We start from the raw sequence: 12,857 nt of genomic DNA on the forward strand, positions 1-12,857 counted from the left end.
TTTGATATGTTTTGGCAAAAGTGTAGATTGGTAAGGACAACTTAACTATTTAACTGTGTTCAGTATTGAAACTCATCAACATCACCTTATTAGGGTTTGATGTCACTAATACCCTAGACGGGATCGAGGATCAACACGCGCCAATATTTGGCAAGACTTCTATATATGAGGCCCAACTTTTAAGGTACCTGGTATCAGTGAGTTTGTCAGTGGCTACAGGTAAATTGCATAATTTTGTTTATGCAACGACCATGATGGTAAATGATAAAATTACGTTAGTGCACATCTTGTCAATAGATTTAACGAGTGATGAGCGCTCACGTGTTGCAACGATGAGGTTATAGTAGTACTGATTTGATTTGGGTTGGTTATATACGCTATAATAAATATTTGTTTAAAATCGTGTAACGTAGTTTTTACGTATATGATCGATCATTTGTGTAAAGAGCATGATTAGTGATGGGCGTCGAAGTACCAATAAAAAATAGTACTAAATACCCTAAATTAGCTAGGGTAAGTATCATTTGTTCTATAGGAGATTGTGGTCAAAAGCAAACAATTTTCAGGAGTTGATTTGATTTAAAATAAAGTACTTGAATTAGTAAAAAAAAAAAAAATTAAACTAAAAGACTTAAACTTTATCGATTAAAAGCAAAGAGCATAAATAAAATTAAAACCGCAAAGTTGTAAACAATAAATTTAAAGCTTTTATCCCTTCTGCATTCCAATTGTGCATTCATTCATTCAAACGAATATGATGTGTATCAACGTTTCATTTGAACGCAAAATTGCAAGTCGCAAATCGCTAAAAAGTTATTGTGATATACAAGAATGTTCTTGCGATGATTTGTGTGTCCTAAGATTATTCTGATTTACACATCGCAAAACCATTGGTATGACACAATATTTTTTTTCGATTTGAGATTGACCTTAATTTCCTCGTCAAGCCAAAAATTTCAGGTTGTGATCAAAAAAAATTCGATCACGACTCCATTCGAAATGGAAATGGTAAAAGGATGTTAGAAAAAAAAAAATTCTAATTTTTGTCTTTTTATCCGTCCTAAAATAATTGTGTTAATTTGAGTTGTTAACATGTTTTTTTTTTTCTTTTTCAACTCTGACTTTAATAAAAAAAAATTATAAAATATTTAATGAAATTTATGTATGTGTTTTATTAATATTAATATAATTTTCATATGTATAACATTGATAAAAATATTTAAAGCTAAAAATCGAAAAACATATTAATAGTGAAAAGACTAACAATTATTTTGGGATAATAAATAGTTGTTTTATCACTACTGTTGCAAAACACCCTGTCTCGACGCTCGTTGTGACGGTTTGGTGACTAGCCCGTTCCGTCTTGAAGAAAATCGTCTGATATGACAGTCAACTGTCAAAATTCGGGTCAAAGTTAAAAACAATCAAGTCAAAGTCTCTCAAAATTCGAAAAAGCTAGAAATTCGATAAAATCGGTCAAATCCGTCGTATTTTAGTTTGAATTATCTGTACAAATTAGGCAATTAAAGTTGTTGGGCTTTAAAATATATACACATATATATACATTTATATACTTATATATTTAAAAGTCAATTTTAATGGACGTCCAACTCCCGTCTCCAACGTCTCTACATTGCTAAAAATCCTCCTAAAAGAATTGGCGGGACGGTAAGGTCAGTAGCAACCAGCAAGTGCAGATGGGAAGAAGGTTACTAGGGTTTCATCCTCCTCACTTCTCTGAGGTACCCACCTCTTCCATCCTTCCTTTATATTTATCCAATTAATTAATTAATTATTAAATTAATTTAATTGATTGATTAATCTCGTTAATTTGTGCAACACTTTCCCCCTGAATTAACTAATTAATTTATAATAATTATTATTATCATATTAATTAAAGGATGCGGCATGGCTTCCTGCTTGGCTTCAGCCTTCAACTAATCAAGATTATTCTCCTTCACCTCAAGCATTAGAGGTGATTTGCTTTCTTTGCTATTTATTTATTGTAATAACCACCTGTATGTAATACTACATTTGTTCTGTTTCTTGTTTTACTACATATACACTGCATATACAAAGTATTTATATGAAGAAAGTTATTATTTATATCAGTTTTTGAGGCTTTATTTCATAAACAAATAAATGTGAAATGATTACTAACCGATATAGAGATATATACAGTTTGAATTGATAAAATAAGAGTTGCCTGTAATACATGAGTTAGAGTTGCCAATGGGAACCAAAGGACAATTGATCTAGCGGTATCGTAAACCAAAGAGGTTGACGGTTCAAGTCCTAGGATGGACAAATATGTATATATATCCGTGATAAACTGTGAGGGTGTGTGTATTTGCCTTTTTTTTTTTTTTTTTAAAATAAAATAAAATAATATTATTTGCGAATGGAATGTAGCTCATATGGCAATGGGTTGGGGAATCTATGAAGCAAAAAGCATATGGTCACTGATTCGAGCCACCATTGAGCGAGTCAAGTATGCCCTTATATTATGGATAGGTTGCTGACTCTTGGTCGGTTTAGGTTGCTAGTTATCAACCTTTTGTAACAGAACATGTATTGGAATTAGGGCTTGAATAAACGGGTGAACAGATAAGGTTTTTTCAGCTCAATCGAGTATTTTCTTTTACTCAGATTTACGCGGTCTAATCAGCTTGACCCGTGACCGTTTCTGAACCCTTTACATGGCTACCCCAAGATATGGTGCTAGTGAGGTTTGAACTTGTGACCTCTTGTGAGGAAAGCGGACCTCTTGTTAGGGCTTGAATAAAATTTGGTTAGCTCACTTATGTGGAAATTTATGGGTTTATGAAAATTGGAATGAAGGAATGGGGTACATTCCCAGTTATTTTGGGTACGTCATACATGTGGCTATTTTAATTTATTTTTTACTTCGACTCAACCCCTATACATTGATGCTTTAAGATTACCTTGACATTGATGCTTCAACTCAACCCTATACATTGAAAATGGGAATAAAGGAATCGGTTGCATTCAAGTTATTTATGGTATATGACAAGGCCATCCCTAAGATTTTCTAGGCCGTGTGTTATAACTTATAAATAAAAATTATCAACATTGATGCTCTAAGATTAAGCTATAAAAAAATAAATGTCTAGGCGTGTTATGTGCAGAAGTTTAAATAAAATAGTCGGAGAATAAGAACATAAAATTCAAGAGTTATTTTCGAAGAAAGGTTGAGTAATGTATCAAGACTGAGTATGTTGAGTCAAATAAGTTTTGAAGAATATGTGCGAGGTCAAAGTGTTAAAAAGTTGAGTAATTTACCAGGATTGCCTATTGACCTATGTTCGGTGGTGCAGGGCTCGTGCTTATACTGATTTTCCTATCTATATGCACACAATATTATGAGCACTAAACACCTTATATTAAGAGCCTTGCTGTATATCCTATACTGTACATAGTTTCAAAACTAGAAGTTTTAGAAGCATGCAAGTTTTGCACAAAAGAAATTCACTTCAGATAAGGATCTTCATGTGGTTAATATTTTTTTGCAATCACAACATAAAAAAAAAAAAAAAAAAAAAAAAAAAAAAAAAAAGAAGACCATGAGAATTAGAAGGGATGAAACAATATTTGGCTAGGAAAAAAGCTATGTTGAAGCACTAGAATTCGTCTGATTTTGGATTTATTTGGTTTTAGTTTTCTTTTTGGTGTTGCTATATGGTGGTTTATGTTTCTCTTTAAATACTCATAAAATATTGATATTTACGGTCCTTCATTAGATTGGCCAGGAGCTTGGATGCCTTCAACCATGCAGCAATTCCAGAGAAAATAAGAATTTGTCAGATGATGAAATGTGTAAAAGTTTTCGTTTATTCTTATCTGGGGACGATAATTCACCGATGAGCATTCCTTCATGTTCTAGCAACGTAAGTTTTCAAGTAGACTAACTATGCATAGATATTATCATCAAACAAATTGAGTGGTGACTGTTATCAGTGTTACTTTTTGCACCTCATGTTTTATTAGTTTATATTTATATTACACCAATGTGACCATTCACCATTGTATAATAAATTTCATGATTATATGGATTATAACACATTTTATGTTACATGCATAGTGTTACTTAAAACTCTTAATAATAAATTTACAAGCGATTACTTTCTGAGATATTCAAATTTTATTTTTCAGCATGAAGTTCGGTACCATCTTCATCTATCATCAAATGAGGATTCTCAATGTTCTATGAATCCAATTTCGAGTAGATCTCAATCAGAAAGATCAAAATTCAGTCAAACTTGCTATGTTCAGCCGCCAGATGCTAATATTCAGCCGCTAGATTCTAATGTTCAGCCGCCAGATGCTAATGTTCAGCCGCCAGATGCTAATGTTCAGCATCCAGATGCTAATGTTCAGCCGCCAGATGCTAATGTTCAGCCTCCAGATTCTAATGTTCAGCCACCAGATGCTAATGTTCAAAGTCAACATGACAATTTACAAAAATCTCTTCATGAATCTCCTAGTTTTAAAGAGCAGAAGGTGAAAAAACCCGCTAGATCTCAAAAAGTCGATATCGATGATGCAATTGAACTCGCTGTTGCAGCGTCAGAAGCGTTAGAAATACACGAGGCAGTAAAATCCGAACCAAATGTAGAACTTTCGATCGGTTTAGCCGTACTAGAAGTTGCACTACGAGTGAAACAGGCACGTTTGGAGGATTGTTTAGAGTGTCTTGGTACCACTGTTGAGGAGACTAATGAGGATGATGTTGATTTTGACTTTCTTTCTGATTTGGATGAGTTGACCATGGCAGATGCATATGAAGATGTGGGATTAACAGTTACCGGTCATGGTGATCTGAGTTTGAGTTGTAACGAATCTGTATCTCATGTTAAAGATAGTTATGGTTCACAAAACTATGTATCTAATTCGAAACAGATGGACGTTGATTCTGGTAATACATCTTCAAAAGAACAGCGTCAACAGGTTAATAGCGCCAATGTTATACGCAAGGAACATGTTCATAATGAAGCGCTAATTACAAAAAATGCTGATCTGGCATGTGGCGTTGATCCTGTATCTAATTGTTCAGTTGATCAAGCTGTTCTTGGTGTAAAAGAGGTGAATTGGACACCCTAAAGCAGATTTAATACACTTTTTGTAGAGGTGGCAAAATAGACGGGTTGGGTAATGGGTCAAAATAGGGAATCTTTTAGCACGTGTCAAAAGGCTTGATGGTTCAGTATCTCAAATGTTTTACAGGTGGTTCATTAACTAAAAACGATTGCAAAGAGTATAAATATCTCATTACTTGTCAGAAAATTGTCAAGTAAAAAACTCTATACAGTTTAATTAAATTAAAATATACATTCAGCAACTTTTGACCCATTTGACATGTTTCATACCCATTGACCCCACTAATCAAACCATTTATATGTAACTGAGGATTTGCAGGTTGCCTTGGAGAGGGAGGGATTTGGCGTTGGGGATCTCACATCATCTCGAACTATTTTGAGATCTTCACAACAATCTAGGAAGTCTAGATACAGTGGTAATATTTATTTATTATTCATTTTTATTTTTTTTGTATTTCATCTGTTGTGAACGAATGATGCTTATGCTCCTTCTGTCCTCTCTATATGTCTTTCTCAAATTGCAGTGTGAAGATCTGTGTACTGTTACAATTAACTTAAAATTTTCTGTAATTTATAGGAATAGAAAGGGAGGATACGTCGAAGAACTTGGTTCCGGAAAGATTTCAGAGTCGCTGGTTTGGTGGTTGGACAGGGAAGGTGAATCCTAAAAACTCCGTAACAGTCCTTGTCAAATATGAATTTCTAAGATTATGGGTTGGATATTTCGGAAAAGAAATTAAAATGTTTTTCACAAATTTAACCAAGTTGAATTTAAATAGTAGTCTAACGTAATACTTCTTTACTATAACGTCTCTTGCTTTCTTTCTTATCATATTTTGCCTCTTTTCAGAATGAGTTAAGCGTTCCTGCAGTCGAGGACGATAAATTCAAACGAAACGTCCCTGAAGTATTTGCTAACGAAACAAGTGTTATCTCGGAATCTGCTGATATTGCTCCAGACATGAATTCCTGCATACAAAGACGTGACGATACGCACAATATAATTTCTCAATCAAGCGTAGGTCCCGAATATCTACATCAGAAACCTAGTAATACGCCAATGTCTCATGTTGTCGCTCCTGAACCGACGTATGATAAAGCTAGTAATCGTGAGATTTTGCTATCTGATGATCTAGCAGTTGTTACACAACGTACGAATGATAAAGCTAGTTATACTGAGAATTTAGTATCTGATGATGTGGCAGTTTCTCCTAGCATGTCTCCAGTGGACCCACTGTGTTCTGTTGTTCCTTGCAGTTTCACTTCAAATACTGCTGCATCTCAGAATTCTGAAAACCAGGTAAATATTGAGAAGCATTTGGGCCCCACAGATGAAACTAATTTGGAAAATCCAAAAACGGTGTCATTCCAAACCGAAGGGAGATCTATTCTCAAATTTAACGATGACAGTTCGACCACTATACGTAGACGTGTGGTCCCACTTAAAACTTACAGCATGCTTTATCGTAGGTACGATAAACACAATGAAAAAGAACATATTCATAGTGACATAAGAGATGATAATGATGGTCATGATCAGACCGCGAATATAGATACAGAGATTACGGGTCAAATGAACAAGGAGTTAAACATACCCAAAATTACTGACAGAGTGGAGCTACAGTCAGCGACGGTTTCTAGAAAGGTAGATTTTAGTTGCAAAAGTTACCTTGTTCCGGGGAGAAAGCGAGTTCATTTTTCAGAGGCCGTTATTAATTATCCACAGGTAAAAAAGTTCAAAAAAATGCCAGTAACTAGACTTAAAGATCCGTTAGTTTCAAGTAAAATTTGCAGAAGAATAAAAAGTTCTTACCTGCAACTGAAGTCAAGACCACATGATAATAAGAAGATGCTCTTTCAAGATCTCAAATTCGTGCTTACAGGTTTTTCTGTAAAAAAACATAAACAAATCAAGAATCTAATTGAGAAAAACGGTGGCACGGTTTATGATGATATTCCTTTGTCGACCTCTAGACGAAAAAGATGCTCAAAACTTCCTCTTATTTTGTGTCCCAAACGGCTGCTTACAACCAAATTCTTGTATGCATGTGCAGTAAATGCATGCATACTTAAGGTGAAATGGCTGTTTGATTCACTTAAGGAAGACTCAGTTTTACCACCTAAGAAGTATTTGGTTTTAAAAGAACATGCTAGTGAAAACTGCATGGTAATAGGAAAGTCAATAAGTCAAACATACTTTATTTTCGATGATATTGCGATAATGCTTCATGGGAAGCCTGATTTCTGCTCGAAAATGGCGAAAGTTATCAAACATGGAGGCGGGTTGGTGTTTAAAGCGTTTCATTGGTTGGTTAAGAGCATCGAGTCTAAAAAGGTGTCTGTTGGGATAATTGTTGTGGAGGATGAAAACGGCGTTTCGCGTCAGTTGAAACAATGTGCGTTAGAGCAAGAAGTTTGTATGATGCCGTTTAGTTGGATTGTAAACAGTTTATATGCAGGAAGACTTGTTCCTTTGCCGGAACTTAAGATTATAGACCGTCCGATTCATTTGGAACTTAGTGAAGAAATATGAGTGTTTGATATTATATGTTTTTCTGATGATGGGATTAAAGGTACATCATATACTGCATAAGTTGATTACTTGATTTGAACCAGATTATATATATGTAATGAAAATGTAATGTATCTATCAAGCTTGTATGTGACTCGTGAGGGATTAATTGTGTATATGTTGAAAAGTTTAAGGGTTGAGATTCAAATTTGCTTTTGAGATTTACATGTAGCGAACAGCTTACTTTATTTTGTAATATATGTATTTGAGAATTTGTGATTACATATACACATTATTTTATTTTATTTCTGTTGGTCATCTATATTTTTAGATCACGAGTTCGTTTTATTTCATATGATATGCTAAATTCGGCTAAAAATTAATATAAAAATTGTAACATAATAATGCAAATCTCATGGATGTGGAAAAAACTAAGCTAATAATGTGTGCAACTGAAAAACATGTGTATTTGTACCCTTTTATATTTTTGATGAATTTTTAGGTAGACTTTATATACATTAAACAACTTGATAGCCTACAAAATCATAAAATAGTGTTTACAAAACATCTGGCATATGATTACCTGAATAAATACAGTTTTCAACCAATTCATATAGGTAATTTAACCCATTTTAAATTCTAACTTCAACCGAGAAAAAAAATGGCACTACTCAACATATTGATACAAAAATAATACAACTATAAAACATAAATTGACTACATCAACTTATTCATCAAATCAGCCATAACATACTTTAACCACTATCAAAAGCTACAATAACAAACTAAAAAAATAAGCCTCACTACTCGCGAAAACAAATGAGTTCAACACCAAAACATACAGAGTTTCAGTCGTCAAAAGGGAAAGCATCTAAAACAGCCCAAAAAACATAATAGACAATATGAAAGCTAAAAGCACAAACTCGGCTTGCCTATACACCACCATATTAGGTTTTATCTGAGTTGAGATTGATATTGACGTGTGACTGCGAGTTATCGTCTGAACCCATCTTCTTTTGTTGCTTATCTTTTTTCTCGAATCGACCACCACAACCCCGGCTTCTTCTTAGCGCATGCAAATGTCTTGATTCATGCAGATATGGCTGCTAAAATTTCATAAAATCTTAGGTGGGTGTTTTGGAAAAATCAAGATTTTTGGATTATTAGGTGCAAATTTTGACACATTACTAGAAAGGTCTAACCTTTGAGGGTTAAACAAGAAAGGGCCAAAAGGGTTGACCAGGTCAACCAGGTGAAAGTAGAATTATATACATGGGAAATGGGTCCAAGGTATGCTTAAAGTGTTTTTTACTGTAAAAACCTCCTTACACATATTAGTCCTTATAGTATTAACTAAATTGAAATAATATCATTTCTGAATTCCTATTTGTTGTATTAAGAACACGGAAATTACTATAGCATCGATCAAACACGGCCCATAATTTGACCCAAACTTGATTTGTACCGTTTCTCAAGCCACCTGCCCATTTTGCAACCGCTATCGATATGCACATATCAACTCAAGGAATATTAGATGCAATAGCATATCATACATGAGACTAATCTTATATATCTTGTTAAAGACCAGTAAACCGTACGTAGTATGTAATGTCAGAAAAATCTCGACCATATATTTAAAAGCATACTGGAATTTTGGGTCACAAAGTGTACATTGACTATATAAATTATTTTTTCCTAAAAAGACAGAATTTTAAAATTTAGCTAAAACAATTCACCTCGGATCTAAACAAGTAACATTTTGACCCGTGACACTATTTCCGGGTATACAGATATCTTTTACGGCTTAAGTTATACGGAGTATTATATTTCATGCTCCCACGTCACTATATCTTGGATGGTTCTCTACTTAAAAATCTAACCTGTTTGTAGCTGTTAAACGTTAATTTGGGTTTAGTAAATGCGGTGCATATAATATGTTGTACCTTTCTATTCTTGTGAGCTTTATTTTCAGATTCGGCTTTAGCACGAATTTGTCTGCGCCGCAAGATACCATGATATTGTTTCGCATTCACAAAAACAGGCTCCTCAACTGATTCTGATGGCAGAGGAACACCAGCTTGCTGAATTCCCATTAACTGAACTTGTACCTGTATATGTAGATGCAAATCAGACTTTATTTTGTCTTCCAACAGACTGAGTAAAACTAAAATATAATAAATTGCTACAAAAAAAACACGTCAAATGGGTTAAACTGTTTTAAAGTTACCCAAAGTGTACTTTGAATGATTTAATAAGAGTTAATAAATGAGGTTTTCCATTTAACTTGTACCTATTTTGAACCTGCCACCATGACCCATCCAACCCGCCCAGTTTGCTACCTCTGAAGACAAGTAGCAAAAGATGAATAATAATAAAAAAAAGGCAGTATACCATAGGTGGCACAGGATATGGCTGAGTTGGATACGGTAGTGTTTCATATGTCGGGTACATACTCCTGTAGTAAGGGTCTGGGTAAGGATAAGCTGCTTGCCCCTGAATTACCATACACACAATTAACATCAGCATAGAAAAAAGAAAGAAAAAAAAACACATAACGGGTGTAGTAACAGAACTATTAGACCTAATTGAGGTATATTATTTTGATTGTTTCATGTTTACATATCAATAAGTTTATCTGAATAAAAAAATTTAGTGAAATGGTAGACTTGTGTATATTATACAAAAATGTGAAGGTATATCAGAAAAAGCAAGTGTTACCAAAGAAGGACAAGTTCATGAACAAGTAAGGATAATTATTAAAAAAAAAAAAAAAAAAAAAAAAAAAAATTTGACTTTTCAGCAACTTCAAAGAGATACCAAAGTTGGGTATTGGATGTTTGAGGGATGAGATATTCCACTTGCAGATGCAGGAGGTGAAGACTGAATCTGACTATCGATTTGGCTTTGCCCAATATCATTTTCACTATTATCTGTTCATCAAAACGTTACCATAAATACATACTCAGATAGTACATGATTTATGAAAAGATAATATAGATACAACGATGCAATTTCAACCCATATAGTTAAAATGGGTCTAATTCAGGTTATTTTTATCGATTAAAGCAAACAAGTCAAATGGTAAACTAGTAACTGATTAAGTAGATTAAAAGTCACCCAAATCATATTTGATGCTTACAATCTGATAAATACCTTTATTCTAACTTAACATTTGTTGTAGAAATAACACTCTGTTTCTAGCAGTTACATTAAATGCATTTTGTAGATTAATAACTATATTTAGAAAGTGAAATTCACAAGTTTCTAATCAAGTGCATGCCTAAATTTAGGAAGTATTGAAAAAAATATAAATAGTATTCATTTTCTAAATAAAATGTTCCAATGAAGTAACTTAGATAATCTACTTCATTTATATGAAGTATTATAACCTTTTTAATATATAGATTTAATAATACAGGCCAAAAGATTTAAACCTTGTGAATGGATCACACTAAACATATTAAAGAAATTTTAACCAAAAGGAAATTCTTATGAATACGCAGTTAGCAGGATAGCAAACTCTATAATTATAAATGTGTCAAGTACAAGAATCAAAAGCGAAAAAAAAAAAAATAAGCAAGTACCAGAAAACTCGGCAGCAGATGAGGACATGATGCTGTGTCAGCAACAACAAAATTGATGAACTTGGATCTGGATTTAAGATTACCCAAATCAGCATCGTTAATCACATCAGTACTCTATGATACAGAATTACATGATACCTAATTTGCCCAAACTTAACCTCGGGTCAGAGAAAAGTAGGTAAACACTACATATTCTATTAATTAAACCACTCATGCATGGTTTTCTAACCAACCTACATTACAAATTACAATGAGTTAGGTATGACAAAATATAGTTATTTAAAAATATATATATATATATATATATTTTTTTTTTTCTTTCAAAAAATAGGTTATACAAAAGAAGTTAGGATGCTAAGCTTAAAAGACTTTTGTCATACAGCTTATGCGTTTTCATATTTATATAGTATAATGTTTGGATGCTAAGCTTTGAAGTAGTGTCTCTCACAAATGGACATGTTTTTGTGTGTATGGTGAATGTATACATATTTTGCGTTTTCTCGCATATTGAAACAGGTTATATGAACGGGTCGATAAGGATAATTATTTTAAGTATAGTAGCTGAGTGGATCAGGTTACAGTCCGTTATCCAATAGCCCCGATCAAACGAGTAACTAAATTCGTTCATTGGTCATAGTATCAAAGGCACACGGACATGAAAATCAACAATTTGAATAATTTATACCCTGATAACTCACTACATATACAAGTTAGGCTCTATTAAACAAGAAAACGCACCAAGATCATTTCAAAATTCATATTATAATTTTTTATTTCAATAACATGTACAATTAAACATTTTCCACAACAATCAAATGAAAACAAAATCTTAATATATAGATTACTTTGTAGCAACTCAAGGGCTCACTTATAAAAAGATGATACTCACTAAGGTCGAAAAACAACACCCGTCTTGATAAAAAAAAATAAAAAAATGTTTAATACAACATTCAAAGGGGTTATGATACACAATATGACAGCAAGATCTTAATTAACCTAAACTACTATTTATAGTCAAGCCCAATATCAAACAATATCTCATAATCTATTCCTAAAACCAAACCCATAAAGAAAGATTCAATCTTGAACACAAAAGTCATCAGCTTTATTTCTTATCTAAATTCCCCATATAAATTAGTTACAAATCAATGGATTATGATTCAAATTACATGTACGCAACACCCCAATTGATAAAGTTTATTACTTTTTTCAATTAAGCAATAAAATAAAAAAAGCTAGGGTTTGAACAGGGAAGCTATTATTACCTGAGTAAGAAGGTTGGAGAAAGATTGATATTTGAACTAGTGGTTTTGGGTTCGTGGGTGTGTTGTGCTGTTGATTAATTCTGTGCCGCTAATTCAGAAATGAAAAAAATAAAAAAATAAAAAGAAATTGTGTTTTTGAATAGGAATGGAATGTTGTGGCTCTGTTTTCCCCAAGTAGGATGTGGAAATAAACCAATTTTTGCTCCTTCCTACATCTAGTCTAGTAGTATCTACCTACTATCAACTCTGGTACTAGTAAGTACGGAGTAGTAACTAGTAAAAAAGTTACTATTGTTTTTCAGTTGCTACACATATAGTATTTTTTTTTTTCAAAAACAAAAAATGCAAGTATAATAGATACAGTAATAAATTAAATTAA

The 12,857-nt window shown here is 33.1% G+C and overlaps 2 protein-coding genes across 6 annotated transcripts; one reads left to right on the forward strand and one right to left on the reverse strand.

The window, feature by feature from the left end:
- The first annotated feature begins 1,621 nt into the window (after positions 1–1,621).
- Positions 1,622–7,911, forward strand: LOC139843899 (uncharacterized). Of its 2 annotated transcripts, none has more exons than XM_071834084.1 (7): positions 1,622–1,742; positions 1,901–1,975; positions 3,762–3,908; positions 4,174–5,103; positions 5,437–5,533; positions 5,695–5,774; positions 5,968–7,911. In XM_071834084.1, the coding sequence occupies exons 1-7, from the start codon at positions 1,698–1,700 to the stop codon at positions 7,648–7,650; spliced, it is 3,057 nt and encodes a 1,018-aa protein (XP_071690185.1). In that variant the 5' UTR covers positions 1,622–1,697; the 3' UTR covers positions 7,651–7,911. The 2 variants fall into 2 exon arrangements, with proteins under 2 accessions (XP_071690185.1, XP_071690186.1); XM_071834085.1 differs by having other exon boundaries at positions 5,437–5,530.
- A 504-nt stretch (positions 7,912–8,415) lies between these two features.
- On the reverse strand, positions 8,416–12,631 carry LOC139843900 (nuclear transcription factor Y subunit A-4-like). Of its 4 annotated transcripts, none has more exons than XM_071834088.1 (7): positions 12,479–12,631; positions 11,372–11,446; positions 11,214–11,280; positions 10,447–10,559; positions 10,021–10,122; positions 9,573–9,737; positions 8,416–8,735 (listed from the first exon to the last, which is right to left on the reverse strand). In XM_071834088.1, exons 3-7 carry the CDS (start codon positions 11,239–11,241, stop codon positions 8,577–8,579), a joined length of 567 nt encoding a protein of 188 aa, XP_071690189.1. In that variant the 5' UTR covers positions 11,242–11,280; positions 11,372–11,446; positions 12,479–12,631; the 3' UTR covers positions 8,416–8,576. The 4 variants fall into 4 exon arrangements, with proteins under 4 accessions (XP_071690189.1, XP_071690188.1, XP_071690187.1 ...); XM_071834087.1 differs by having other exon boundaries at positions 11,352–11,446; XM_071834086.1 differs by lacking the exon at positions 11,372–11,446 and having other exon boundaries at positions 12,479–12,630.
- Positions 12,632–12,857: the final 226 nt, after the last annotated feature.

Source organism: Rutidosis leptorrhynchoides, chromosome 4 (genome assembly GCF_046630445.1).
Source record: "Rutidosis leptorrhynchoides isolate AG116_Rl617_1_P2 chromosome 4, CSIRO_AGI_Rlap_v1, whole genome shotgun sequence".
Classification (NCBI taxonomy): Eukaryota; Viridiplantae; Streptophyta; class Magnoliopsida; order Asterales; family Asteraceae; genus Rutidosis; species Rutidosis leptorrhynchoides.

What these genes read in the sequence shown, in the direction of transcription:
- LOC139843899 (XM_071834084.1), top strand. Translation starts at nt 1,698, where the DNA reads ATGGGAAGAAGGTTACTAGGGTTTCATCCTCCTCACTTCTCTGAG. An exon ending in ATCCTCCTCACTTCTCTGAG is followed by an intron (nt 1,743 to 1,900) that starts GTACCCACCTCT and finishes TATTAATTAAAG; the next exon opens with GATGCGGCATGGCTTCCTGC. An exon ending in TAGGAAGTCTAGATACAGTG is followed by an intron (nt 5,534 to 5,694) that starts GTAATATTTATT and finishes TGTAATTTATAG; the next exon opens with GAATAGAAAGGGAGGATACG.
- LOC139843900 (XM_071834088.1), bottom strand. Translation starts at nt 11,241, where the DNA reads ATGTCCTCATCTGCTGCCGAGTTTTCTG. An exon ending in CATATCCTGTGCCACCTATG is followed by an intron (nt 9,738 to 10,020) that starts GTATACTGCCTT and finishes CTACATATACAG; the next exon opens with GTACAAGTTCAGTTAATGGG. An exon ending in AAGCTCACAAGAATAGAAAG is followed by an intron (nt 8,736 to 9,572) that starts GTACAACATATT and finishes ATGAAATTTTAG; the next exon opens with CAGCCATATCTGCATGAATC.